Source organism: Cheilinus undulatus, linkage group 9, assembly GCF_018320785.1.
Source record: "Cheilinus undulatus linkage group 9, ASM1832078v1, whole genome shotgun sequence".
Classification (NCBI taxonomy): Eukaryota; Metazoa; Chordata; class Actinopteri; order Labriformes; family Labridae; genus Cheilinus; species Cheilinus undulatus.
In genome coordinates, this window is record NC_054873.1 from 45,053,703 (window position 1) to 45,079,693 (window position 25,991).

The following is a 25,991-nucleotide window of genomic DNA, read 5'->3' on the forward strand; positions in this document are numbered from 1 at the left end:
ACTAAGGATGCACAGTAGTGGTTTTTATACATTATCCCCTAACTCATTTTAGTCAAAACTAACAGATGTAACCTCGCAAAGCAGATGGATTCGCCCATTTCTGTGTTTGTCACTGGCGAATCCATGTTGCAAAGCTCCCGTCAGAACCATTTGGGCCCTGTTAGAACGTGACAGGACCAATCAGCGACGAGGGTGAGTACTTTTGGGTACAGCAGAGTCGTGACGTAACCAAGCAGCAACAAGAGGCCCATGCTATAATTGTGGAAGACATTAGCATGAATGCTGCTAAAGTGACAGTTTTATCAGAACTTGATGACATTTCTATGTTAAAAGAAGAACATAGAACAGCAGTGAGTTGTTTTCTTTTCAAAAACGACAAAAGTCGTGTACTGACATGTCCATAGTCGCATTGGTTCGCGTTAGGCAGTTCTATACGGAGTTTATTCCGTGGTAACGGCGCACGCACACCTCAGTAGGGGCGACGACGTTGCGTGTTTTGTTGCTCTGATTGGCCCATAAAAATGTGACTGACAGAACGTTCACCCAATCAACCTCCAAGTTTTTTTTTAAAGGCTTTGCCCTTTCCCAAACGCTGTATATTGAAGGTTTTCCAGATGGATGTATAAAACAAATCCATCTGGCGTGTAAGGTAACACAGATGCACACTCTTTTATATTATTATTGTAAATAAAACAGAGTCTTTCCTGTGCTGTCAACTGCTTGATCAATAATATCTAACTTAAGTAAATTATATTTATCTTTTGGGATTAAAGTTAACTTGCCTTTAAAAGTGAAATGTGCATAGCTAAAATGGAAGAGTATTGTTTACATTAACACTTAGGGTGTGAAAGGCTCGACTTGATCAAGAAACAGACTAAAACCAATGTTGATGTCTATGTGAAGCAAACGAGACGCTAAGATTTTTTCTGTATTTGGCTTTAATTGCATGTCATTTTTTCCACTGCATCAGTGTCAGACAAAAATGTTAGAACACTCGGACCATAAGCATAATTAATTCTAATTTCTAGAAAAAAAGATCCAGAATAACTCTAAAAAGTCAGCAGGATGCTTTTCTTTTAGTTTTAGAACACTGGTTCCACATTAAAACTGTATAAATGTGTATCTTTTTTTACAGGCTTACCAAAACGAAGATAAAATCAGATTTTCTGACAGTAGATTTTACTTGTAGGGTTGACAGCAGTTAAATTCATGAGAACAAAAAAATCATGATTTATATTTTTCAAAAATGTCAGTGTTCCAAAAACCAGATTTGTGGATAAAACTTCTTTACTATGCAGCACCTACTTGTTCCTCCTCCAATGACTTTTTGCAAACAGAAAAAAACAAGAAAAATATTTGATTTAACCATAAATCATGTTTTGTTTTGTTTTTTACAAATATATTTGTAATGAAGCATTTCTTTGGGTTACATGTAGATTACTCTGAGCCTCTTCTGCCTCTTGAAGGCAGTGCATTCAGGATATAATCAGACCTTCTTCACTGTTTTCAATATTTTTGTAGCCTGATGCTGCAATACATTAAATTCCCTTTTTCTCTCATTAATCTACACTCAGTACCTCAAAATAGAATTTTAGAAAATTTGCAAATGTATTGAAAATAAAAAAAATGAAATGATATCAAATTGACATAAGTATTCAGATCCTTTGCAAAAACACAGTAAATTTAGCTCCGGTTCCTCCCATTTCTCTCAATCTTTGCTGAGATGCATCTACACATTGACTGGAGTCCACCTGTGCTAAATTAAACATATTGAACATGATTTAGGAAGGCTCACACCTCTCTAAAGAAAGCTTCACAGCTGACAATGATATCAGAGTAAAAACCAAAAATGAGGTCAAATGAGCTGCCTGCAGAGCTCAGAGATAGGATTGTTGACAGGCACAGATCTAGGGAAGGCGACAAAAAAAAATCTGCTGCTCTGAAGGTTCCCAAGAGCACAGTGGCCTCCATGATTCTCATATGAAGAAGTTTGGCACAACCAGTACTCTTCATAGAGCTGGTCATCTGGCTAAACTAAGCATCGGCGGCGTAACCAATGGAGGGAAAACCACCCTCACCAACAGGCTGATCAAAAACCTGCCCAACTGTTGTGTGGTCCATCAGGATGACTTCTTCAAGCCCCACAATCAGATTGAAGTTGGTGAAGATGGCTTTAAGCAGTACGATGTCATCAATGCTCTTGACATGGACGCCATGATGAGTACGATCCATGCATGGTTGGATAACCCGGTGAAGTTTGAGAAATCTCATGGTGTTAATAACACCCTGGACACTGAGATCGTCCCAAAGTCTGACACTAAGGAGACTCACATCCTTATTGTGGAAGGCTTTCTGCTTTACACCTACGAACCTTTGATTGATGTGCTGAACCAACGTTACTTTATTTCATCCCATATGAAGAATGCAAAAAGAGGCAGTGCTCTAGGACATTGGTTCCCAACCTGGGGTCCAGGACCCCCCAGAGGGATCACCACAGATCTTAGGGGGGGCATGAGGCTTTGTCTGCTCTGAGACTGCCAAAATTAGATTTGCAAATATTGACTAAAACCATGATAAAGCAATTATTAAGTAGTTCATACAAAGGTCTATTGATAATAAAAGCATTCATAGGCCTTTTTAGGGTTTTATCAGTGAAACAATTAAAATCTATATTAAATTTTTGCAACAGTTTCTCACTCTTTCTTCTCCAGGGGGGCCTCCACTTTTCTTAGGTACATGTAGGGGGGGGGCCCAAGTAAAAATGGTTGGGAAACACTGCTCTAGGAACTACACGGTGCCAGATCCACTCGGCCTGTTCGATGTCCACATCTGGCCCATGTATTCGAAACACTAAGCTGTTTTTCATGAGAGGATTTGAAAGGAGTAATCTTACTCCTGAACCCAGAGATGCAGAAAGGTGTGCGGTCATTGTTAAACTCTGTTATGAGCTGAAATCACATAATTTGCCACCAGATGAACCATAAGAAAAATTATGTTGCAATATCTGCATTATAACCTGTAGAGGGCCATAGCTATGGATATTTCAAACACAAAATGTAGAACTGAAATTAATTGCTCTGGCATATCAATATTTGGACCTAAGTTGATCAGCAGCACTACTGAATACCCATGCACAGAGATTTCAGTGGAAAAAAGTGGTCTTTGGATTTAGTTATTCTTTAAGTTATCATCTACCAATAACAATATCATGTTGAATCCCTTGAGTTAGTTTAAAAGGCAACAACAAACAATCCTTTACATGTTACTACCCCTTCATTTCATTTGAATCCAAGTAACTTTAATTCATTCATTTTTCTGGAGCCCTACAGCCACTGTCAACATGTCAAATGGCTCTCTGTCAGTCCAGAAAAGAGAAGAGAGTGACACGTCTATCTCTGCATGAGGAAGTGTAGCAGAGGAAGCCAATGAGACCCTGATAAGAGCCTGGCAGAGACACACAGCTCTGGTTATGGTGATAATGTGCTCCTGCCATGGCTGGAGAAGCTGGCTGATGTCAGGGCATCTTAGGATCACACAGGCTAAAAATAACAAATGTCAAAAGTGTGGCAGTTTTATCATGGGAGGCTGTCACACAGGCAGCCAGGTAATAAGACTGTGATAAAAGCCAGACTGACAAAATGCTTCAGCATTAGAGCTACTGATACCTGTCTAGCTTAACAAACATGAGCCAGTGCTTAAAAAAGCTTTTTATGTAATGTTAAAAGCTGCTAAGCACAGTGGTGGGGCTGTGTAACACTAAATTATGAAGATACATCAATACTGTTCAAAATGAGATACAGCATAAAAACAACATGGCTTCTATTGATGTAGCTCAGGTGAGAGAACAATGCTTACAGAAATAACAATTCCCATTGCTATGCTTCTTAATCACAAGATAATCTATTCGAAATGTTAAGTCTCCATACAGAACTTTTATTTTGCTAATTCCATTTAAATGCACAGCAAATAAAATTCCACCACCAGGGCTCTCAACCAAAACAAAAGGAGAAGAACTTAAAAGCAGGCTGCAGAGGAAGGCAACGCTGAGCAGTGCTGGGTTTCACTTAAGATTTCTCTGCTTTTGAAAATGCTGAGAAATATTTGAGATACTGTAAGACCTCAGTAACAAAAATATACAACATAGAAATGGTCAACATCGATATTTTAGTGTATTTTCTACATATTGTATCTTTAGTTTTTGAGTATTTCTGTTATTAGAAAAAAACAGTTTTGAAATCCTGACATAGACCCCGATGAAGATGCAAGTAAGTCATAACACTCCAGCTCTTTAAAAATCCTATAGTGTGCCTTGGTTTGCTTGTTGAAGTAAAGTTGACATTTTTAAAATTTTTTAACAATACATTTTTGGATCTAAAGCCCTTCCCCTTCACCAGATGAACTGAGCAAAGCAAACCTAAAGATCACCTGTATGTTTAACCACAAAGACCCCACAGTGCTTCTTCTCTTTTTCTGTATAATTTGGTACGGGTGCATCTAAAAAAAAAAAGAATATCAAGTAAAATTTCATTTTTTACCTGTGATTTACTTCAGAGAGTTAAATTTCCATGTCTTCAAGATAAAGGCCATACAAGTGAAACATCTGAAGACTTTGTTTGAATTAGGGCTGGGCTATTTATCGCAAATTAGATTAAATCGCAATAGGCCTGCTGCAATTGTCAAAACGCAGAAGGTTTGAAACTTTTTTGCAGCAGAGATGTTGTGCATTACATGTCATGAAATCATTCTAGTGGCATATTTTAGAAAAGTGTACCAAAAAAATCCTATTTTCTTCTTATTTGTATGTTTTCCTTGTTAAATATGAGAATTATATTAAAATTATCATTCCCTTTAATATAACAGTTCATATCTGATTTGCAAAATGAGTCAAAATCATCACGATTAGATATTTTTGACTATTGTCTATATCTAAATTAATATTGTGTTGCTATACTATAGAATGAATTGTTGCTCATTTTTGTTGGAAAATAAATGAGATGAGGAACTTAGGAAATATCACATATTAAATCACAATTGCAATATTGGGTAAAAAAAATCATAATTACATTATTTTCCCAAATTGTTCAGCCATAATTTATATCTTGATGATTACAGCTTACATCTCATGAAAATCAAAAATCCACTATCTCAGAATTCATATAATTGTGGAAAAGTCCAATTTGCACGTTTCCTGAGCCTTCGATCTCTCACTCTGGCTCAGTTCACACAACTGCAATCATGGGGAAGACTGCTGGCATGACAAATGTCCAGAAGACAATCAATGACACCCTTCGCAAGGAGGGTAAGCCACAGAAGGTCACTGCTAGAAGGGCGATTGTCCTCTGAGTGCTGTATCAAAGCATGTTCATGGAGCACTGACTGGAAGGGAAAAACATGGTAAGAAAAGATCAAGAGCCACCATAAAACATGAAATACAACTGTCATATTCTTAGTGACGACTCACTCCTGAACCACAGACATCACCAATGTTTTACTAAGGAAAAAGAAAAGGATCATTGCTCAGGGGTTCCAAAGTCCTGTTTTCAGATGAGTCGGTTTTACATTTCATTTTTCATTTAAGTTTCCAGAGTCTGAAGGAAGATCAGAGAGGCACAGAATCCAAGGTTCTTGAAGTCCTGTGTTTTCAGTTTCCACAGTCAGTGATGGTTTGGGGAGCCATGTCATCTGCTGCTGTTGGTCCACTGGTCTTTATCAACTCCAGAGTCAACGCTGTCAGCCATCAGCCATCAGCCAGGAGATTTTAGAGTACCTTATGCTTCCATCTACTGAGGAGTTTCATGGAGATTCTGATTCCCTTTTCCAGCAGCACCTAATCACAGTGAAGCTAACCCGGCATGCCAGATGGATTTGTTTCACACATCCATCTGGAAAACCACTCATACACAGCGTTTGGGAAAAGGCAGAGCCTTTGAAAAAAAAAAAAAAACTCAGAGGGTGACTAGATGAATGTTCTGTGTGTCACAACTTTACGGGCCAATCAGAGCAACAAAACATGTGACGTAGCCGTTACCAAGCTACGCCCCTACCAAAGGAGTACACTCCATAACTGCATAACACGAACCATGGCAACTGTAGACATGTCAGTACATGACTTATGTCAATTTTGAAAGGAAAACAACTCACTGCATGTCTTCGTTCTTCTTTTAATGAAGAAATGTTGTCAACTTCTGATAAAACTGGCGCTTTAGCATTAGCCACGCTAATCACTTCCACCATAATTGCACAGGCCTCTTGTTGCTGCTTGCTTATGTCACGACTCCACCATGGCTGAAAGTACTGACCCTCGATGCTGATTGGTCCTGTCACTTTCTAACTGGGCCCAAATGGTTCAGATGGGAGCTTGGCAAGATGGATTCGCCAGTGAGAAACACGGAAAGGGCGAATCCATCTGCTTGCAAGGTTACTGTGAAGCCAAAACTACCACAAACTGGTTTGCTGACCATGGCATTACTGGGCTTGATTGGCCAAATGGTCTGACCTGAACCTCATAGAGAATCTTTGGGGAAATAAGAAGAGGAAGATGAGAGACACCGGACTCAATGAAGGCTATTAGAGCAATCTGGGCTTCATAACACCCCAGCAGGACCACAGTAATTGGTTGGAACTCCTTTTATGCAACGTGCCATGGAGCCAGTCAGCCGAGTGCATAAATGAGCATAATTTTTCAGGTCAACATATCTGTATCAAATATACTATTTTAAATTGATTTTTTTTTATATTCTAACACTTTAAGATTGTGGATTTTTGATATGTGTGCTACAAGCCATAATCATCAAGATTTTTTTGTACAGTTTAGAAATATTTCACTGTTTGTAAGATTAATCTAGAATATATGGAAATTGCACCTGTATACATCATGTAAGAAATGCAGAGAAACCATCTTTGGTCCATATTACCAGTCGTGTCTGACTTACTGTTTGTGAGCTCTTTGAGCTGCTGCTGCAAAGTGATGGAGGCGTTGTACGTCCTGAAGACCTTGGCAGTCAGACCTGGCATTAGAGAGCTCAGGTGCTTGTTCAGCATGGTTGTCTGCAATGAGAGATGAGAGGCAGAGAGGCAGAAAGCAGCACATTCTCATCAGTGTGGGCCAGAACACATACACAGTTATTTCAAGATCATCACAGCCGTTGCTTTAAAGCTCCACCACTAGATAGCACTGTGGTACCACACAGCTACAGTCTCATCTGTTTTTCACCACAACAAATAACTCACATAAAACACCATCTCTGCATTCAGTATCATCATGCATTACAGAGGAGAGATTAAAAATGATCAGAGAACTATCTGACATTTCTGCAGATATTAGAAGAAGTTAAAGCTTCCAGAAGTCTGAGCTTGCAAAGCCATTCACTCCAGTCAAATGGCTGCAGTCTCACCACAGCAGAGACAGGATGAAACAGAGTTAACAGTGTAAGAGCTGGCGTGGAAGCAAAAAAAACACTAGGCTCCCTGAATACACACTGATATGAAGAGCAAACACGTGGACTTGGAGAAAAAGATAACGCATGAATGTCTAAACACTGATGAAAGCACACAGACATGAAAATAAACCTCCATCAGCCTGCTCATGAGATGAGCTCAGAGCTCTGGAAAAAGAACCGTAATGAAGATTGTGATAATAACGTGGTTGGTTTAATCAGGGCAAGGTCAGCACTGCAACATCTGGGGCCACAGATTTAACTGAATATGTGTCTTACTGCAGAAGCCCATTATCCAGAGGCAGACGAAGGCTTTTGTGTATACACACCTGTGCATGCATAAGCTGCAGAGCACGCAGGTACACACAACCATCCACACACAGTTGTTGCCGTGCTTGCTTTGCTAATGAGTTAGCCACCACTGCCCCTGCAATGCTAATGAAGTTGTGTGCAAATCTGAGGAGCCAGTATGATGGCTCTCACACCCCCAACTCCCCCAGCATCACGTGCTCTTTGTGCGCCAATGTGAGTGTGGGTCATTTCTACCTTCTCCTCAGGCTTTATTACAGACTTTTCTCTTTACTGCAGGTTTTATTTACTTTCAATAGATGGATTTATCTCAGTATTGTTTTTCCTGTTAAGAAACAACAAATGATTGTCACAATACCAGAATGTCAAACGTTTATGTGATTCTGGCAAAAATCAACAATAATTTTTATTTGTTGATAAAACCCTCTTAGTACTGAGTTAGTTATTCACCCTTTTGTCTCGCTTGGACTTTTTGTATAAAAAAGCTTGTAAAAACATCAACCCTGTGGTCTAAACATCCCTTTCTTTGAGGACAACCTGGACTCTAAGAATATGTGTGCTGCAGGAATGTCACTTGAATTTTTCAAAAGTAACGTCAATATAGACAAAAGAAAAGAAGCTAACGGACATTGAAACTCAAATATTTGCATGTATGACACAAAGTGAACAAATAATGATAAAGACTTTTTTTGCACAAACTTGTCCCATCTCTTGGGGACTAAAAGTGAACAAATTATCATTCTGTGGTAAAAAAAAATCTTCAAAATATTTGCATATTTACAACAACTCCTTGTGCTTTTTTATATTGGCTGACTATGAGACATTATTTAAAGCAGTCCCTGTCTGCAGTGGCACAGAGGGACAGATGACAGCCTCTCCGTCTCTCCATTATGAGCTATTTAGGCCATCTCCTTCATGATCTAAATTTTTACTCATGTGCTGTATGGCAAAGCATGACATGACCACAGAACAGCCCGCATTAGTTGTTACAGCCCATGTAATGTCTGTTTTGGGACCTTGATATGGTGGCTAATGCTAAGCTAGTGAAAAAAAGAAGATCCAAAAAGGATTAAAACCTGGATGAAAAGAGGTTCTGCAGGTACTGGTGTGGATTTTTAAAGATTTTGGAAAGTCTACCAGGCTAACTAAAAAAGTTACTGTAAGGGCGACAAAGGTGTGGGTAGCTTCATTAGAACAGCAAAACAAGGGGCTTCCACAGGGGAAAAAATTAGGTGCTGGGATATAATGTTCAAAAGTTTAAGCTTTTATAACCTGGGTCTCTTTTTGTCATATACAACATCAGTCTTAGACTGTTAAGATACATGCAGGAGTGCAGGTTCAAAATGATTCACTTTATTGCTAACCTAACCCAGCTAAGGTTAGCAATAAAATGTTTTCATCAAACTGTTTGTTATGCTTTTAATTTGTAATGTTTTATTCTAAAGTCTGTCACAGATTGGCCGTGTGAGATGCACATCTTAGCTATGACATTACTTGACTTTCTTTTTATGTTAACAAGTCATACCTGCATGAGTGCTGTATCTCACGCACCTGATACGCGCTTCTTACACCAAGGAATCTAGGGTGGAAGCCTTTAAAATAGACAGGAAAATGACGAGTAGAGAGCCATATTTGCCTTGTTTTAGCAGATATGTATGTCTACAATGGTAGAATATGTTTGCAGTCTGTTTCTTGACCACCCTGATGAAGGACACAAACCAAAATGCAACTGTCTAATACAGTTGTTCTCTAAACTTCTACTGTTAGTAAAGCTTAGTTTCCACACCTGTAAAATACGTCACAGCTAGATAAACACAGTACGAATAAGCTTCCGTTTTGTGCTTTTCAAAGTAAAAGCCCAGTTTTCCCCAAGCATCCTCTTGAAGATACTCTGTTTATACAGAATGCTTTTATTCTGACTCTTCTACATCACTTGCAGGAAGATATATTGAGGTTAAACTTCTTAAGACAGACAGGGTTGTGACAGCAGCACACTCACACCCGCTATGAAAGCTGTGATAGTTTGTGCTAAAGCGAACATGCACGTCACCTGCATGCAACAAAAACATGCAGCCAGTTTGAAACGGGAACAAGACAGCTTTTGTTCCTGTTTGGATAAAAAACTGCTTTTATTTTGATGGTAAATAAGGGACTTCATGTAAGTAACATTAGCGTAACCCCATAAAATCCACTAAGTTTGAGAGTAAAAACATGAAATGTTTCATATCACACAACACTTATTATTTCAAATCTTATCAAATCATTCATCATTCGGGATGCTAAAACATTTGAAAAATATGCTGTAATCAAGATGTCAGTGCGCTGAAATTTAGATCATTTATAATTGAATGTATAATGTGTGCAAGCGGAAGAGAGAGACAAAGAGGGAAAACACCAAAACAGGACTTGAATCGTGACGCCCGACTGTCTTCTGTGAGCCCGTCAGGTCAATCAAAGAAGTTTATGAAATTCCCTGAAGTCTGCTGACACAAACTGAGCGCTGTCTCACACCAGCAAATCATGCAAGCAGCGCGTGAACTCAGAGATCTGTGTAGGTTCACCGGTTCAGGTATAGTGCCATATTTGTGATGGAGCCATGGTCAGTGGATGCGTAAAAGCACAGGAAGTGTAAACTGTAAACCTGTAAACATCACTGCATCAACTTCTCTTCCCTTGTAATTTTCACGCCTCACGTTACCTGCATGTTACATTACAGTAACAACAAAAACAAGCGCATTGTGCCACACAAATAGCCGTCTGTGCGAAACACAGCACACCGTGCAACACATGGACGTACATGGATACATGACTGATTTAAGCGAAGCCTAGAGGCAGATTATTTGCCTCGAGGAATTTTTTGAAATGAATCACCCCGATAAGTCGAGGAATCGTTTCAGCCCTATACTGATGTACCTTCATAACCCACTAAACAAACTCTAAGTGCTTCCCAACAGCTGAACATTACTATAGAAGCTTTTTAAAGCTTGTGTTCGTTGAGCTACACAGGTATCAGTAGCTCTTTGTTAGTCTGGCTTTTATCAGTCTTATTACCTGGCTGTCTGTGTGACAGCCTCCCATGATAAAACTGCCACACTTTTGACATTTGTTATTTTTAGCCTGTGTGATCCCAAGATGCCCTGACATCAGCCAGCTTCTCTATTAATGTATCTTAAAAATTCAATGCACTGCCCAGCCCTAATACATGGTTCGAGTACTGGAGTGTCCCATTCCTACACTGCTAGCCTATTTGTGGTGAAATATTGACTGATGAAACTGCACAAGTGATGGTGATGTGCTTTGGATTGGGTTCAATGCACACGCTCTCCACATCAGTTCCCTGTAATGAAAACTTCTTCCTGTAGCAGGTAGAAGAGAAACAAAGGAGTCAAAGAAAAATAATGAAATGTGCCAAACAAAGCATCTCAGAGGGAATTCACTCTCCCACAGGTAATAATTAAATGTGTTTGACGAAGAAGTAGTTAAAGAAATCCAACTGAGGTTGGTGTTAACCTGAAACTGCAGTCAATGTGTGAATTGTCACTGTAATGATGTCAAGCCTGTGGAGACAGGCTTCCTGACAAATGCCTGAATTTTAAGCTCACATCTGCCTCTAACAACTCTAGAGATTTGAAACCTGTGTGTACACGCACAGAAAAATCACAGTCTTCTTCATAGAGCAGTCACTATGACTGGGAACTTCAGATTGTAACACTGAAGAGCTACACTTCCTCTGTGGTATTATTCATTGCTAGAGCTGCAGTGATGGTCAAAATCAGTGCCGATGCTGATACCGATGTTTAAAATTACAATTTAACCGATGATTGATACTGGTGCCGATGGTTTTCATGACTTTCTTGGTGTAAAATTCCCAAATTGCCAATATTTTCTCTCATGTTTGACCATAAAAACATGTCACATCTTCTGCCCCCAAAAAATCTGTCCTCTGAAACAGCAGTTAGATGTGATGAATACAGGGATTAAACCAGTCCAAGACAACAACAAAAAAAAATATCTGCAACTGATGTCAGTTCATGTCCACATAATTTGCCAATTGCCGATGTTTGTCAGCAGGGCTGATATTGATTAATACAAATGTTAAAGCAATGTGTGAATCCCTAATCAATGTGTGAATCTTTAATCATTACTAGGCATGGAACGGTCACTGGTTTTAATGATAACTACCATAAAAGTACCCCAGGGTTAACATACAGTTCATATTTTCATTATCATTAACCCATTAGCGATAACTGCACTTAAATATCACAATAAAAAATGTCCAGACAGCATGCTATATAGGATTGTTTACCAAGGTGAGTGAAATTAAGGACACAGTCAAGTCAACTGGGACTTAAACATTTAGGGACATGAAACAATGCCGTCACTCTCCTCTGCTCTCTCAAAAACACAGCAGAAACTTTCATCGTGAAAAAAGAAGAAGGAAAAAAAAAAAACTCCCACTGTTGGACCGCTTAGATCATCCATGAAAGCGCTCCCTGTTATGAGTCTTTTTACTTTAAAATATTTACCCAAAATATACAACATAGATAAAAATATGAATAAATACAATGGTGAAATCTGCATCGTTATGCTGAAATGTAAATCAGGAAAATGAAGACTCCGTTTTTGACGAGAAAGTTAAAGAAATGTGGTTGTGAGAATGAGAAATTCAGTTGTTCTTTACGGCAAAATAAAAAAGATAAACCAAATAGAATCATGACCTTTCAACTGAAGCTCTAGTCCGATTATACTCCTTCTGTTAAATATGGCGTTTTGTCTTTCTACAAACAGAGAAGTATTGATAGTAAATTGATTAGGACTCAGCTTGATAAAAAGCATCTGTTTATTCATAGGCAATTTGGTACTTTTATGTCCTTTTAAATGTAAAACAAGCAGATATTGCGCCTTTTAAAGCATGGCATCAAAATTCGATGAAGTATTTTGACAACCTTATTAATAAAACTCCATTGTTAGAGCACATTTGAGGAACTTTTCATGTTTATCAGTGACAGGTTATTACTTTACAAAAAAAAAGTGCGTATTGCTGTGTGCTGCGTATTTTGACTGTACTGTATTAGTATTACTCTTGACAAAATATTTCATATGATATATCAGTGCTTTTTAAAGATATTAAGCAAATTCTAACAATACTGCAATAATACTGATACTGTGATATTTATGATATCACGATAATCGTGAAATCAAATTTTAATATCCGCACATCTCTCATCATTACCATTAAATGCTGCAGTGCTAATTATTTGTAGACAGCTTACAGCAGGAGTTCTCTGCAGGGATGCATGTGGTTAAACTAGATTTATGAGTCAGTTCTACTAACGACCTCTTTTTTTTTTTAATAAATACGCGCTTGAAATTCCAGTCTACAACGCTCATTTTAGCGGTACTGAACCTCCCACCACTAGAGGTCGCTGTTGCTGTAGTTAATGGCTGCTGCCTTCTTGTCTGAACTTTTCCCCAGCATTTCATCAGATAGCAAGTATTAGAATCTTAGTGTGTAGTAGGAACAGAGCGGTATGACAGTTTTTTAAGTAATAAATGGAAATAAATTCTTATGTAGGCTGCCGAGGGTTGAACTCACGTATAACTACTCAACCGAAGTGAAAAGAGGCTACATATCAAAGCATGATATTGATCTGCAAAGAGGAACAAAAGATGGTGGAACTAGCTGCTAATGTTAGCCATGCTCCACAGAGTATATCAGGCTCAAATCATACAGTAACCCTGAGACAAATTGGACTGTGTTTTTTTAAGTATTTTCTGCACGTTAGACTAGTGATTAAATGCAAATTAAATGAGCGTTTAGCCGAATGGGGAAATGGACACATAAGAACTAGGGTTGTCCCGATTAGCATTTTTAATATTGAATATCTGCCGATACCGAGTCCTGATCTAATACTCATACTTACCTAGATTACAGTTTCAATTATTACTACTAGATATCTCAAACTTACTGCATTTAACTCAGTACAGCTAATATTGTTGTAAAAAAAAACCATAAAATCACATTTCTGCTCAGAATGGTGTTATAGCTCTGTTTCACTTTAATTATCTTTCAAAAAATGAATGTACATATTCACTTAGTGCAGTGTTTAGTATTCAATCAGACAATCAAAATCCACTTGAAGTGGTCAGCTGAATGACCTGAGCAGTCAAAAAAGTGAACTCAAATAACCTCAGTTTCACTTAGAGGTGGTGTAACAGAATCAATAGTCACAATAACATATGAATTCAGTAAATGAATTTTAAATATTATAATTCCACTTAGAAGTTAACATGACACTATTAATCACAACAAAAAACTGAACTCAAAAATTAATTAAAAACATCCTAACTCCACTTTAAATGTAAACAGTAATGTAATGTCGAGACAGCAGGGCATAGCGTGGGTCTCCACCACAGAGATGGGCTGGCTGCCCAAAGCGATGGACTTGATCACTTTTTCTGTTATCTTTTTTGCCTTGTTGCTCTCTCGAGGGTATTTATCCCTCCTCTTAAAGTCCAGAGGTTGTTGCTTCGGTAAAGCTGCCTGTTGCTTTTGTAAAGTCACCGTATTCCGCTGCATGTTTTGACTGGAGATGACAGATCAAATTTGTAGTGTTAAACGCAGCTCTGCTGCTACCACCTTGTGAAACAGTTGTGTTACAGATGCTGCAAGTGGCCGTCGGACTGTTTCGCTCTCAGGTTTGAAGTTTTTCTGCACCGCTGACATTTTAACACACGGAAGCTAATGTGGCTACTTCTGCTTTGTTGTTACTGGTGCGTTTACGGCCTGTCGTAAATGGTGCTCCATTTAGGCCAACTGACATAAATGATCGGCTGGGCTGATCGGATCAAACTGTCAATCGCAGATCAATTAAAAATGCTTAGTATCGGCCCTGATCTGATACATGTGATCGGGATCGGGACATCCCTGATAGGAACATCCCTAGTTCTTGGCTGCTCCGGCCTTCTTAACAGGAAATTGCAACCAAAATTTTAGAAAACTGTTCCAGTTTCAGTCATTTTTGTTATTACAGGAGCCCTGTGATGATGAACATGTGTTGATGTAAGGTGAATTAGAGGTTTCACTCTCTATTTAGCTTCTGAAACAAGGATTAACAAAAAAAGAGTTAATAACATCGTCACCAATCAAGCAAAATTACACATCAGAGATTCTGGTAATTATATTTTGCTTTGATAATCTAAACCTATTTCCCTTTCATCATTTATTTTCTTCATATTCACCAAATCTACATTTCACACTTTTATATTTTATCAGCATCCATCATCTTCTTCATTTAAGCTTGTCTGAAGATAAAAGCCCACTTCACAGTCCATCACCCATCCCCCATTCATCTCAATCCTCATTTTCTTCACATCCTACCCTTTCTAGCCACCTTCCTCTTTCCCCATCCTAACCTCCCCTAACCTGGACCAGCTGTCACTTTCCTACAACTCTGTCTCCTACTTCACAGCCCCCCTCTCGTTTCACTCTCTCAGTGCCATGGCCTTTCTGTGTGTCAATCAGGCCTGCCCACAGCAGCCATTACCATTCCACCTCCAACACATCCTGACATTTGCTGACACACTGGAGGGCAGAGAGCAGAGGCACAGCGCTCCTCTCTTCAATTGCTCCATCTCCTCACTTCACCCTCTCACTCCCTTCCTGCCTCAATCTTCTCCTTCCTACCTGTCAGTCTCTACATACCAACATGTGGCCAACTCTCCAACCTTCTCTATGATTTATCTTTTTACATGCATCTTTACAGTCCTCCTTTGATGTCACAATCTTTCTCTTGCATCCTGTTATTTGCTGACCCTATTTTCTATAATGGCCATCCATGAGAAAGAATGAGAGAGAGAGAGAGGTCTTCTGGTACCTTCCTTGTGTGTATGCAAATGTGTGATGTCCAAGATGAAAGCAAGTCTCTGATGTTCTTATTTTAATACTTTCTGTAGATGCTTGAAGCCTATTAGCGATGTAATGTATCAAAACACTCTCTGTTTATAGTGACCAAAATCATTATAGTACTCACAGTATTATCACGGTTGAACGTGCAAAAAACCATGCAAATAATACTGACACATCACACTGAAATCACTTCCCCGATTTTATGTAAAAACTCACAAACAGAATAAACTTTGTGTTTGCATAAACATTAAAAACTCAACCCCAGAGTTTCAGCTGAGGTGCACCTACCCTGGGATTAAAAAAAAAAAAAAAAAAACACCTTTAGGACGTCATCTGTCCCCATTAGTCATAACCTCATACAGTCTCTGCTTCTCTTTCAGGATTTGATCATCAGCCATAACGTCAAACCCATCCGAGCTAGGCTTACCACGATTCATCTGAGTGACACAAAAATATCATATAGAAGACATTAGTTCATAGATTATCCACTTCATTTTCATGTTTCAGTTGCCATCACTGGCAACCGCACTACATTACCCACACTCAAAAGGCTCGGTTATGCTTTCTGCATGGACGGCTGCACGGACAAACACTGATGCGGAATCATGTTGCAGAAGCGTCTGGTGCATTTATACTTAGCTCCGGCTTCCTCTTTGCCGCAAACTAATATTCTCCCAAGTTAGGGGGCAGTGTCTTCAAGAATCATGTCTGGAGCATGTTTAATGCCATTTTGACGTCTGCTGCATCCGCGTCTGTAAAAAATTTCGGGGATGTGCGCCGCCAGACAAAAATTGGCCGCACAGGACCCCCATGAAGGGGCGTGTCTTAATATTTGACGTCACGTTTGACGTGTGGACACTCGCAACCTCGCGGATGCATCAAGGATAAAACAGTCTTAAGTGTGGCACCTGAAAAGTTCAGCTTTTGGCTGTTACAAGAACAGGCAATACTCATGGAAAAAGCAGGCAGTAACTGTTGAGCTCTATAGGGACAACAGATGGTAACATATACGTCAGTGAGTACCAGCTCAGCCAGTAGAAAATGTTCAAAAATCTTAGTTGCAGTAGACAGTTTTAACCTGTAGAGGGCGGTCAAAGACAAGTCACTGCACATATTTCTAACAAAAAAATGTAAAAATTTAAATACTATGTGCTCAAATGAAAAGATTTGAACCCTCACAGTATTACTCAATACCCATATGCATAGTAGCCTGACACTCCAGATAGACTGTTTCATACATCCATTGTATTTAAGCATTTCACATTCATCTGGGAAAGCTCCCACACAAAGCTCTTGGGAAGTGCAGGATTTTAAAAAAAATACTTGGAAGGTGATTGGACAAACATTCTGTCTGCCCAGTCCTATCTTTTTGTAAACTTAGAATGACCTACCTTTTACTTTTACTCAAGCAGATTTATAGACCAGTACTTTAACTTTTACTTAAGTAAACTGTAACCAAAGGAACTGTTCTTTTACTTTACAACAATAGGCTTGTATTTGTTCCACCTCTGGAAGAAAACATGTAAAAATCTTAATTCATCATGTGCTACTGAAAACAGTTTATAACGTCCGTTTTTAAGCATCCTTTGTTTTTGTGATTGATATGACCTAGCAGCAAATACAATATTATGAATGATTAAACATAAATGCAGTCACATTTTCAACCAAAGATATGCAAAGACCAAGAGTAAGAGCCACAAAGACGGAGAGGTCAGCAGTGGGTTATGAGATTAAGTAGAGAGGAATAGAAATGATAGAAACAATGTGCTGATAAGATAAATCAGACATTTTCTGATTGTTTCACAACAGTTGCACAGTCATAACTAGAAAAGCACTTGGAGAGCACAGACCTCCGCCACTAGCCCTATCTCCCAGTAGTACAGAATCCTTTAAAAAGTCCTGGATCCAGATGGTGATCCGGATCACTCCCAAAATCTAATCAGTTCTTCCTTATACCATTACTGACATTTCCTGAAAATTTCAGCAAAATCCATCCATAACTTTTTGAGTTATGTTGCTAACAAACTAACTAACAAACAAACTAACAAAAAAACACACAAAAGTGGCAGCATGATGTGACTAACATCACACAAATTGCACAAGAGCAAATAGCAAATAAAAAAACAATATATCATTCAGCCCTATCCGACAGTTTTGTTATAAGCCATTTTTACACAGAGATTCCGCAATAAAGGCAAAAACGAATGCCCATCTCTGTTCCGCAACGAGCAATTCACATACAGGTGTAACAGAGCTGTACACACCCAAGCTTACACACACACACCGGTGTCCCGTAATCAGATGGCAGCCGCTGCTCAAGCTGCTGCTTTCAATGAAATTTGAAACTCTGGATTTCTCGGTTCAAAACTTTGTAATTTCTAAATGAAATACGGGGAAAATAACATGAACATTCATTTTGATCAATTAGATCCAATAGACTTTTTTTCTTCCATGTTTCTGAGCTGGAGGTCCGACTTTAAGCAATGTCACAGCGCACGTATTTGCTTCAGGGGTCGGAAACTTCAGAGTACCAAGCTCACTTGAACACATCATGAAACTTTTCAGGCGCTGCTGTGAGCAGAGATGTGTCTGCTCTCTCCTCTCCTGTACAGAGTGTGATCAGCTCTCTAACCTCACAGTCTCTCCAGTTAATCCACATTATTCTTTGTTTTATCCCGCTGTTTTTTTCTCTGATGAAATGCCGCTCGATTAAATCACGCTGGTTTTTAAATCTCCTGTTTACGGAGACAGCAGCGCACACTCGCCGTTGCGGAATGCCGTGACGTCCTTTAACACTCATTGCGGAAAAGGCTGTTACGACTCTGATACTACCTCTTGAACTGGATCAGAGGTGGGGCGAGATCGACCCCCCATTGTAGAACGGTCGCTTTCATACAGAACAGCATTGCGGAATGAAGGCGTAACAGACACGGAAAAGAGAGGCAGTGTCAAAGTAGCTATAGTCTGATAACATGAGCACAGGTATCAGGACTACATTAGTTGGATCAGTGAATCCCTGCACCCTGTCAGCCTAAGGTTAAGACTCAAAAAGACAAACGGTGCTGCTCTACTAGACAGAAGACAGCATGCACCCTGAGGAGCCGCGAGTCTTCCTGCGTTGAACAAACCATGTGTACAAATGCTCCTTTGTGTGGCCTTGTTGCATGCAGCTGGAAGGAGGGGTTAAGAGGACACCAGCATTTTATGTGTGGAAATTCATCTGCCCAGCATGTTCACTTTCAATTTTCAGTGGCGCAGTTTCATTTTTATCTGCCAGAGTCCATCCCCTCTCTCTTTTGAAACTCCTTTTCTGCTTTCAGAGTCTCTGCTTCCAATATTCACCCCCTCTTCTCATCTCCCGTTTCCACACTTTACTCCTTTCATGTCTCCACACCAATGGCCCTTCCTCATTTAATCTCATCTCTTACACCTTACAATTCAGTCTCTGCTTTTCCCTGGCGTCTGCCTTCTGTCTCCAAAAAAATAAAGAAATGTAATTCTATAGTCCTTTCACAATCCTTTTATGCCTTTTCATCTTATATTCCACACCTCCCGGGAGTTTCTCACACATTTAACATAACCTAGGACCAATTCTCACCTTTAACAGGAATGCAATGCTTCAGCTTGCAATATTTTGCCAAGTTTTAAAATTAAACATCCTCGGCAGCCAGAATGACTGAAAACATGAAAAATACAGAAGTTAAAGACAAGTGAAGACGGCTAGCTAGACACTTACATTCAGGCGATCAAAGAGGTCGTCTCCAGCTTGCTTGTTCTCCATGAACAGTTTAAGATTCTTAAAAACCTGAGAACAGACAAAAAAATCTGGTCAAAGGATCTTACAGCATACAAATAAAGATGACATAATCAGTGTTGCAGTGGGTCACAGTTTATCAACCCCTATGGTTCAAACTATGTAACCCACTCATCACCATCATGTAAAATGAATGTACTGCTGCTTAATCCCCATGCAGGATCTCACTTAAAGGAAGCACAGCAAAAAGGCGTCATGGAGATCAACTGTACAAATAGAAAGTTGGCCTTTAACAGCCTGTCCTAACAGCATGCCAGCATCAGAGATTGCTTCACATCGCACAGCAGTGGATCTTCACTGTTGACACGGCAGCTGTTAATTAACTACTTTTCTGCCTTGTAGATGTCAGTTTTACCCTTTAACAGCATAACACCTAGCACTTTTATTATGCCTCCATCCTGGCAACCATGATTTCTTGTTGTCCCTCCATGTAGCCATTTATCTGTACATACATATGTCCATTGGTCCATCAATGTCATTTTGTGAACGCAATATCTTAAGATTATTTTGGTGGATTTTGCACAACTTTGCACAGCTGTCCAAATCAGTTTGATTTTGGATGTCATAAATCAAGGGTCAAGGTCTTTGGGCCTCATGTTCATCCCTTGCTTGTGAAAGTGATATCTCATGAATGAAACTTTGACAAACGTCGACTATGAATCAAGGAAGGACTGATCAGATTGTGGAGGCACAAGGTCACTGGGCCTCTAGCAGTGCTTGTCTTCAGATCTTTAGCAAACAGGTTGAAATTATGAAGTCTCTCTATAATGGTTGCCTAATTTTTCTTTTTGAACATTTGAGAGCTGAATAAATAATCCAATGTAAAAAATGCACACAGGGCAAAGAATAGTGTACTAAAAAGGATCTTGATGTGTCTACATGGTAGAAATGGGTCAAAAGTTGAAAATGAGTGTGCATTATTTCAAAAGGTAAGCCAGTGATCTAGAACATAAAAAGTAAAGTTGTGCTACTGTTTAAACCCCTTATAATGTATGTAAAGACACAAAGATGCTCTCTTGAGAGAGCACTGTTCCCCAAATAAACATGTCAAGTATGCAGGATACCAATTAATCGTACCAGATGCGCCGCTTTGTAAAACACAGTGACATATTCAGTGCTGTTTTGTGTCACTTTTTTCCCCTTTGGGAAATGAACTGACTGTCTAACATTAACAGCAAATGTTTATTTGGTGAAAATGTAAATTGGTGTCTGCCTAAAAGTCTCAAAGAAGCATTGACACCCAAGCAAGATTGCCTAATTGGTTTAGTGATGTGTTTTGTGTTTATGTGTGTGTTGACAAGAGATCTAATCATTCAGGACCAGCGATTTAATGAATGTTTACTAGACAGTGTGTGACTGTTTCTGCAGGTGGATCAACTCCACATCTACTCAAAGTCATTCAATGTTTTAAGTAGGTACTTTTTTCCAACAACAAACAGTAAGGGTGTGACGGATCACCCTCTCTTGCTCAGACCATGTGATCCGAGGATCAATGGAGAATTTACCATATTGTTGAAAAATAAATGTCCTACTTTTAAGGTCGTTTTCACACCTGATAGTCCAGGGGACTCGGTCCGTTTTGGAACTCAAATTACAACATTGTTGCACTTCCGATGGTTTGGTTTGCATTCACATTACACTTGGTGAAATAAACCAAACCATTCCAAACAAAGAGCGGCAAAGAAGAAAAGGAGACATAGAGGAAGACAAACCAGAAATCCATCTCCTTCCGCCCATCTGTTTTTCCACATAAACAATGAAACTAGGGCTGATCAATTAATTGCAAATTACAGTAAATTGCAATATGGCCTGCTGCAATTTACAAATCGCAGAAGTTGCAATATTTCTTTAACTTGAAGTGTGTCAAAGTACCAGTTTAATAAATCAGCGGCAGAGATTTTATGCACATTATGCAAACATTCAAGCATCATTTTTTTATAATGGTTTACAAAAATCCTCCTTTTTGTGTTTTATGTATGTTTTTCTTAATCAAAATGGTTGCCATAAAAATGATAATGCCTTGAAACAGAGCAAATGACATCACATTTGCAATACGAGCCAAAAAAGTTAGCTCATTCTATCTAAAACAGATGAAGCCTTAACTTGACACGCCAGATGGATTTGTTTCACACATCCATCTGGGAAAGCTTAAATAGGAAACGTCTGAGAAAAGGCAGAGGCTTTGAAAAAAACTTGGAGAGTGATTGGATGAACGTTCTGTCTATCACATCTCCACCGGCCAATCAGAGCAACGAAACATGTGATGTAGCAGCTACCAGGGAATAACGCGCAACATGGCAACTATTGACATGTCAGTACACGACTTTTGTTGTTTTTGAAAAGAAAACAACTCACTGCTGATCTTTTTTCTGTTAACGAAGAAATATCAAGTTCTGATAAACTTGCACTTTAGCAGTATCCACGCTAAGCTCTTCCGCCATAATTGCACCAACGTCTTGCTGCTTGCTAACATCACGACTCTGCCGTGCCTGAAAGTACTGCCCCTCGTTGCTGACTGGTTGTGTCACTTTCTAACCGGGCCCAAATGGTTCAGATGGGAGCTTAACGAAGCCTAGTGTTACTTCACGAAAGTCATACCCCAGCTGCAATCAGCTGATAGCCAGCCTCACCTCCTCCATCCCAGCCGCCTCCTTTATAGCTTAAAGCTTGCTGCACCCCCATATTCAGATTCATGTTACCATGGATTAATTGCTTCAGAAATAATTTCATTGTTTTCAATACACATGGTCTTATTTATGGAATTATTTATTGCTTGAATTTGTAGGAAAATACTTAGGATTATTATTATATTATTTATATAGATTTAGTATAGATTATTTCCACAAATCGTTCAGCCTTAAGTGAAACAATACCAAATTTATGCTGTCTTGGGATTTCTGCTTTTGTTTTGGGGCGTTATGAGCAGTCAGTGAAGCAGCAAGCTGTCCAGCATGTCATTCTTAAAATGAGACAAATTAATCGGTACCAAATTAAAAGGCGAGCCAACATGTGAGCAAGAGACTACGAGGTGTTGCCATGGCTACACAGATGCCAAGCGAGGTGCTGGCATGAATTACACTGTATTAAATCACATATACAAATCTCTAAATTACTACGTTTTGTGCCACCTTATGCCTTTGGTTCACAAGTTGGTCTTTCACAGATTTTCACACAGGGATGGGTTATAACTCATGGACATTTGGACTACAGACTGGGTCACACAGTATTTAAAATTTTCTCCATTGCATCTTACCGTGTCTGTTTTTACCTCACAGGTTTCACCTGGTTACAAGTGACAACAATCACAAACATATCATTAGTAACACGATGTTTGCTGTGGTCTGCTGCAATAAACTTAGCCAAGCAAGCAGACACAGCACACGGCTGTTTCTGGTCCAAATAAATCAATATAACGCACACTACGCTCCCTGTGCTGTTCTGTTTGTTAACTGCACGTGCTGCAGATGTGTGGTTCATGTATGTTGCATGTTTAAAATGAAGCCACTTATATTAAAGACTTCTGAAATCAGATTATTGCAGCACTTTCTACAGGGTGGGTAATAAAAATCTGACTTTAAATGTAATTCTTTTTAAAATCTTTTTCAAGACTGTCTATTGTACATTTTAAGACCCTGTGGCATCTCAAATATCTAACCGTTACATTAACCACACAGTAGCGTATACTGTATATGTTTTGTGCTGATGAAAAAAAAGAAATGTGACTTGCATGTACCTATAGTTTCCAACATCATTTACATTAATTAAAATCGTATTCAAGTTTGGTGTGAAATATTGGAAATTGCGTTTCTGGCTTTATTAACTATCCCTGCATTACAATAAAAATTAGATTTCTCTTTCTCTCCTTTTTTGTTTTTCATTTTTTGTTTTGGCTGATCCATGACAAATATCTGTGATCTGATCTGACCTTTGAGAGCTTATTTTTCTTTTTCTGGGTGTGAATGAAAAGTCACTTGGGTTTTTATGTGGATTAATACCATGACTCTCCTCTAAACGGACAAGCTGCATTTTTTTGTAAAAACAAACACATAGGTACTAGCACTTTGTAGTGATTTTTTTAGTCTTAATTCCGTGGTATGTATGTAGATTTTCACCAGCATCACTTCCCTGTGTTGGCTATATAGAAGGTTAAAATAGATAATTTATGAATAACAGACCTTTTCAGACAGACCAACCAACAGACAGAAAAGTTGAAGCACATCAGAGGTAAGAAATGAAAATGACTTCCATCCATCCTTCCTTCCATTTTATTCCAATTGACATTTAGCCACATCTCACTGATTTCCATGGAAATTGATGATGCTAAAATATGCAAGACACTAATTAATTTGAGCTAATGTGTTGCTTTTGAATGAACTCATTTGAATAATTATATGTTCTGCTGAGAAACAAAACACTTTGGCTGTCAGGTGCTAACATTTCTTTCTCCATCTCTGGAATAGAAGATAGCACGGGCTGACACCAGAGGAGAGGTTGGAAATTTACATATGCATACATGCACACACATACAAATGTGACAGCTGTTTGACAGACAGCAGACAACCCAACAAGGCTTTAAAAAACATTCCAGGCACATTTTGTTTTCTTGTATTGTGGCATTTTCTAACCTGCTTCTGCCAGTAAATATCACAACCTGCTCTATCATATGATCTAATTATGGTAATTTTTCCCTTACTAAGTAACAGTGGAGGCATCTGTCAGGTTGACATTAGTACAAACTGTAAAGACAGTTGACAGTATGAAACCTTTTCCACAAGCAATACATACAATTATACTGTTGTCAACAGGCATGCAGGATAACCCCTCTAAATGATTTGCTACCACTAGCTTTACAGTGGGTAAACAGAGATTGCAGCACACCCGTAATTCCACATGCAGTAACGTCATTATTCTTTACCATTACTGTGGTCCTTATTTCTGATTTTATTCAATGTCAGACTAAAAAACAATGAAGTAAAAAAGCTCCGGAGGGTTTAGCAAGGCTTTCTGTCATCCAGTCTTTACAAGCTTCAGACTTATTAGAAAGTCAACAGCACCCTTCAGGGTCTTTAAGATGCACTCCAGGCATTTATGGAGATGTGCAGTTTACACGTCATAGGAAATGCTTGAATATGAAGAAAAGGCTTGCTTGTGCTCACTGGGATGCCTTCAAGGTTTGGCTTAAGCCTCAAACACCCAGAGTTTGAGTGAAAAGCTAGAGGTGTGGAATGAAAGAACAGGAAAAATATAAGCTTTTAGATCAAATACTCAGCTGACACAACTAACATCTTAGTTACCTGCTGCTTCCATTCTAATTTCCCTCTCATCTCAAACAAATCTGTCTTCCATAGACAAATCTAACGGCAAATTTGTGGGTGCTGCCATCTTGTTATGGTGCCCAAAAATCGGTTGCTTTCTGCTGAGTTTGACAGCAGCATGGATAATCTCCAAAGGGGGGTATCCTACACTGTCAGCCTCACTGCCCTGTCAATTCTGTAAAGACATCCTGTTGGAGTCAGTTTGGATAAGACATTTCACATTTTCAAAAATGCCCAAACTAGTACATTGAATTATTTTCAAACTCCTATTCAGTTTTTGCTGACTGAACCTGATTGGGATCTTTTCTTTAAATATAGATGTTTATTCCATAGCCTGCATATTTCTTTTTTCCCTTTTCACGTGGTGTGTGAAGATTACACAGTTCTACTCGATTAAGCTTGCCAGTTAGAAAAATAAAATGATGACAGTCATGAGATTATTCATGAATCTCCAGAAGATAAATATTAAAATACCATCCACAAACCACTAGAGTATACAAAAGTATTATTCTTTTCTTGATCCTTTTCTTAAGGACATCTGTGTGCTCTGTATGCAATGATAATTTTGTGTGCTATTTTCCTATTTTTAGTCTTAAGACTAAAAAGTTACAATAGTTTTTGTCATGCTTCAGTCATTTTCAGTCTTGAAAGTTTGAGACTAGTTTTAGTCCAAAAATAAGACCTTGAAATTAAGTCTTTACTTTTAGATGTGGCATTTATTTTCTTTGACCACATCTAATCGGCCAGATTGTGAAATTTATGTTTGTCAGGAATTGGCGGTATTAAAAAATAGCCACAGAATTGCTTTATCTACCATCATGAAAATGGTGCTGTATAATGAGAGCAGTTTAATAATAAATGTCTTGAAAGTATGCGTCCATTGCCACCGGCCAAAAAAAAAAATATATATATATATATATAATTTTGTTTTTTTTCTGCCTCTTTGTGTTGTTCCAATGTACATAAATTAAATAAACATGTATACCAAAAACATTTGCAATTGCAACAATTTCTGTGTATTTTCTGGAAATATTCCAGGGGTGCCAATACTTTCGTCCATGACTGTAAATCAACTCCTGTTGTCTTGGATCACATTACAGCCACTGGTACACGTTTAACTCTGGCTTTGACAGTTTAGTGTTATAAGCTTCAAGTGTGTGCTGAAAAAATATCATGAAATTATGAAGTTAAGGCTTGTGTAATGTCAA

General features: G+C 38.8%; 1 protein-coding gene and 1 pseudogene across 2 annotated transcripts in view; one reads left to right on the forward strand and one right to left on the reverse strand.

Annotated features, from left to right (window-relative positions):
• The window catches only part of zgc:173742 (DNA topoisomerase I, mitochondrial), a 67,023-nt gene that overhangs the window by 5,326 nt on the left and 35,706 nt on the right, over positions 1–25,991 (reverse strand). For both annotated transcript variants that reach the window (XM_041795312.1, XM_041795313.1), the window contains exons 15-16: positions 19,391–19,459; positions 6,933–7,047 (exon numbers count right to left, since the gene is read on the reverse strand). In XM_041795312.1, coding sequence (XP_041651246.1) covers positions 6,933–7,047; positions 19,391–19,459 — 184 coding nt within the window. The remainder of the gene's footprint in view (positions 1–6,932; positions 7,048–19,390; positions 19,460–25,991) is intronic.
• Positions 1,981–2,854, forward strand: LOC121515557 (annotated as a pseudogene).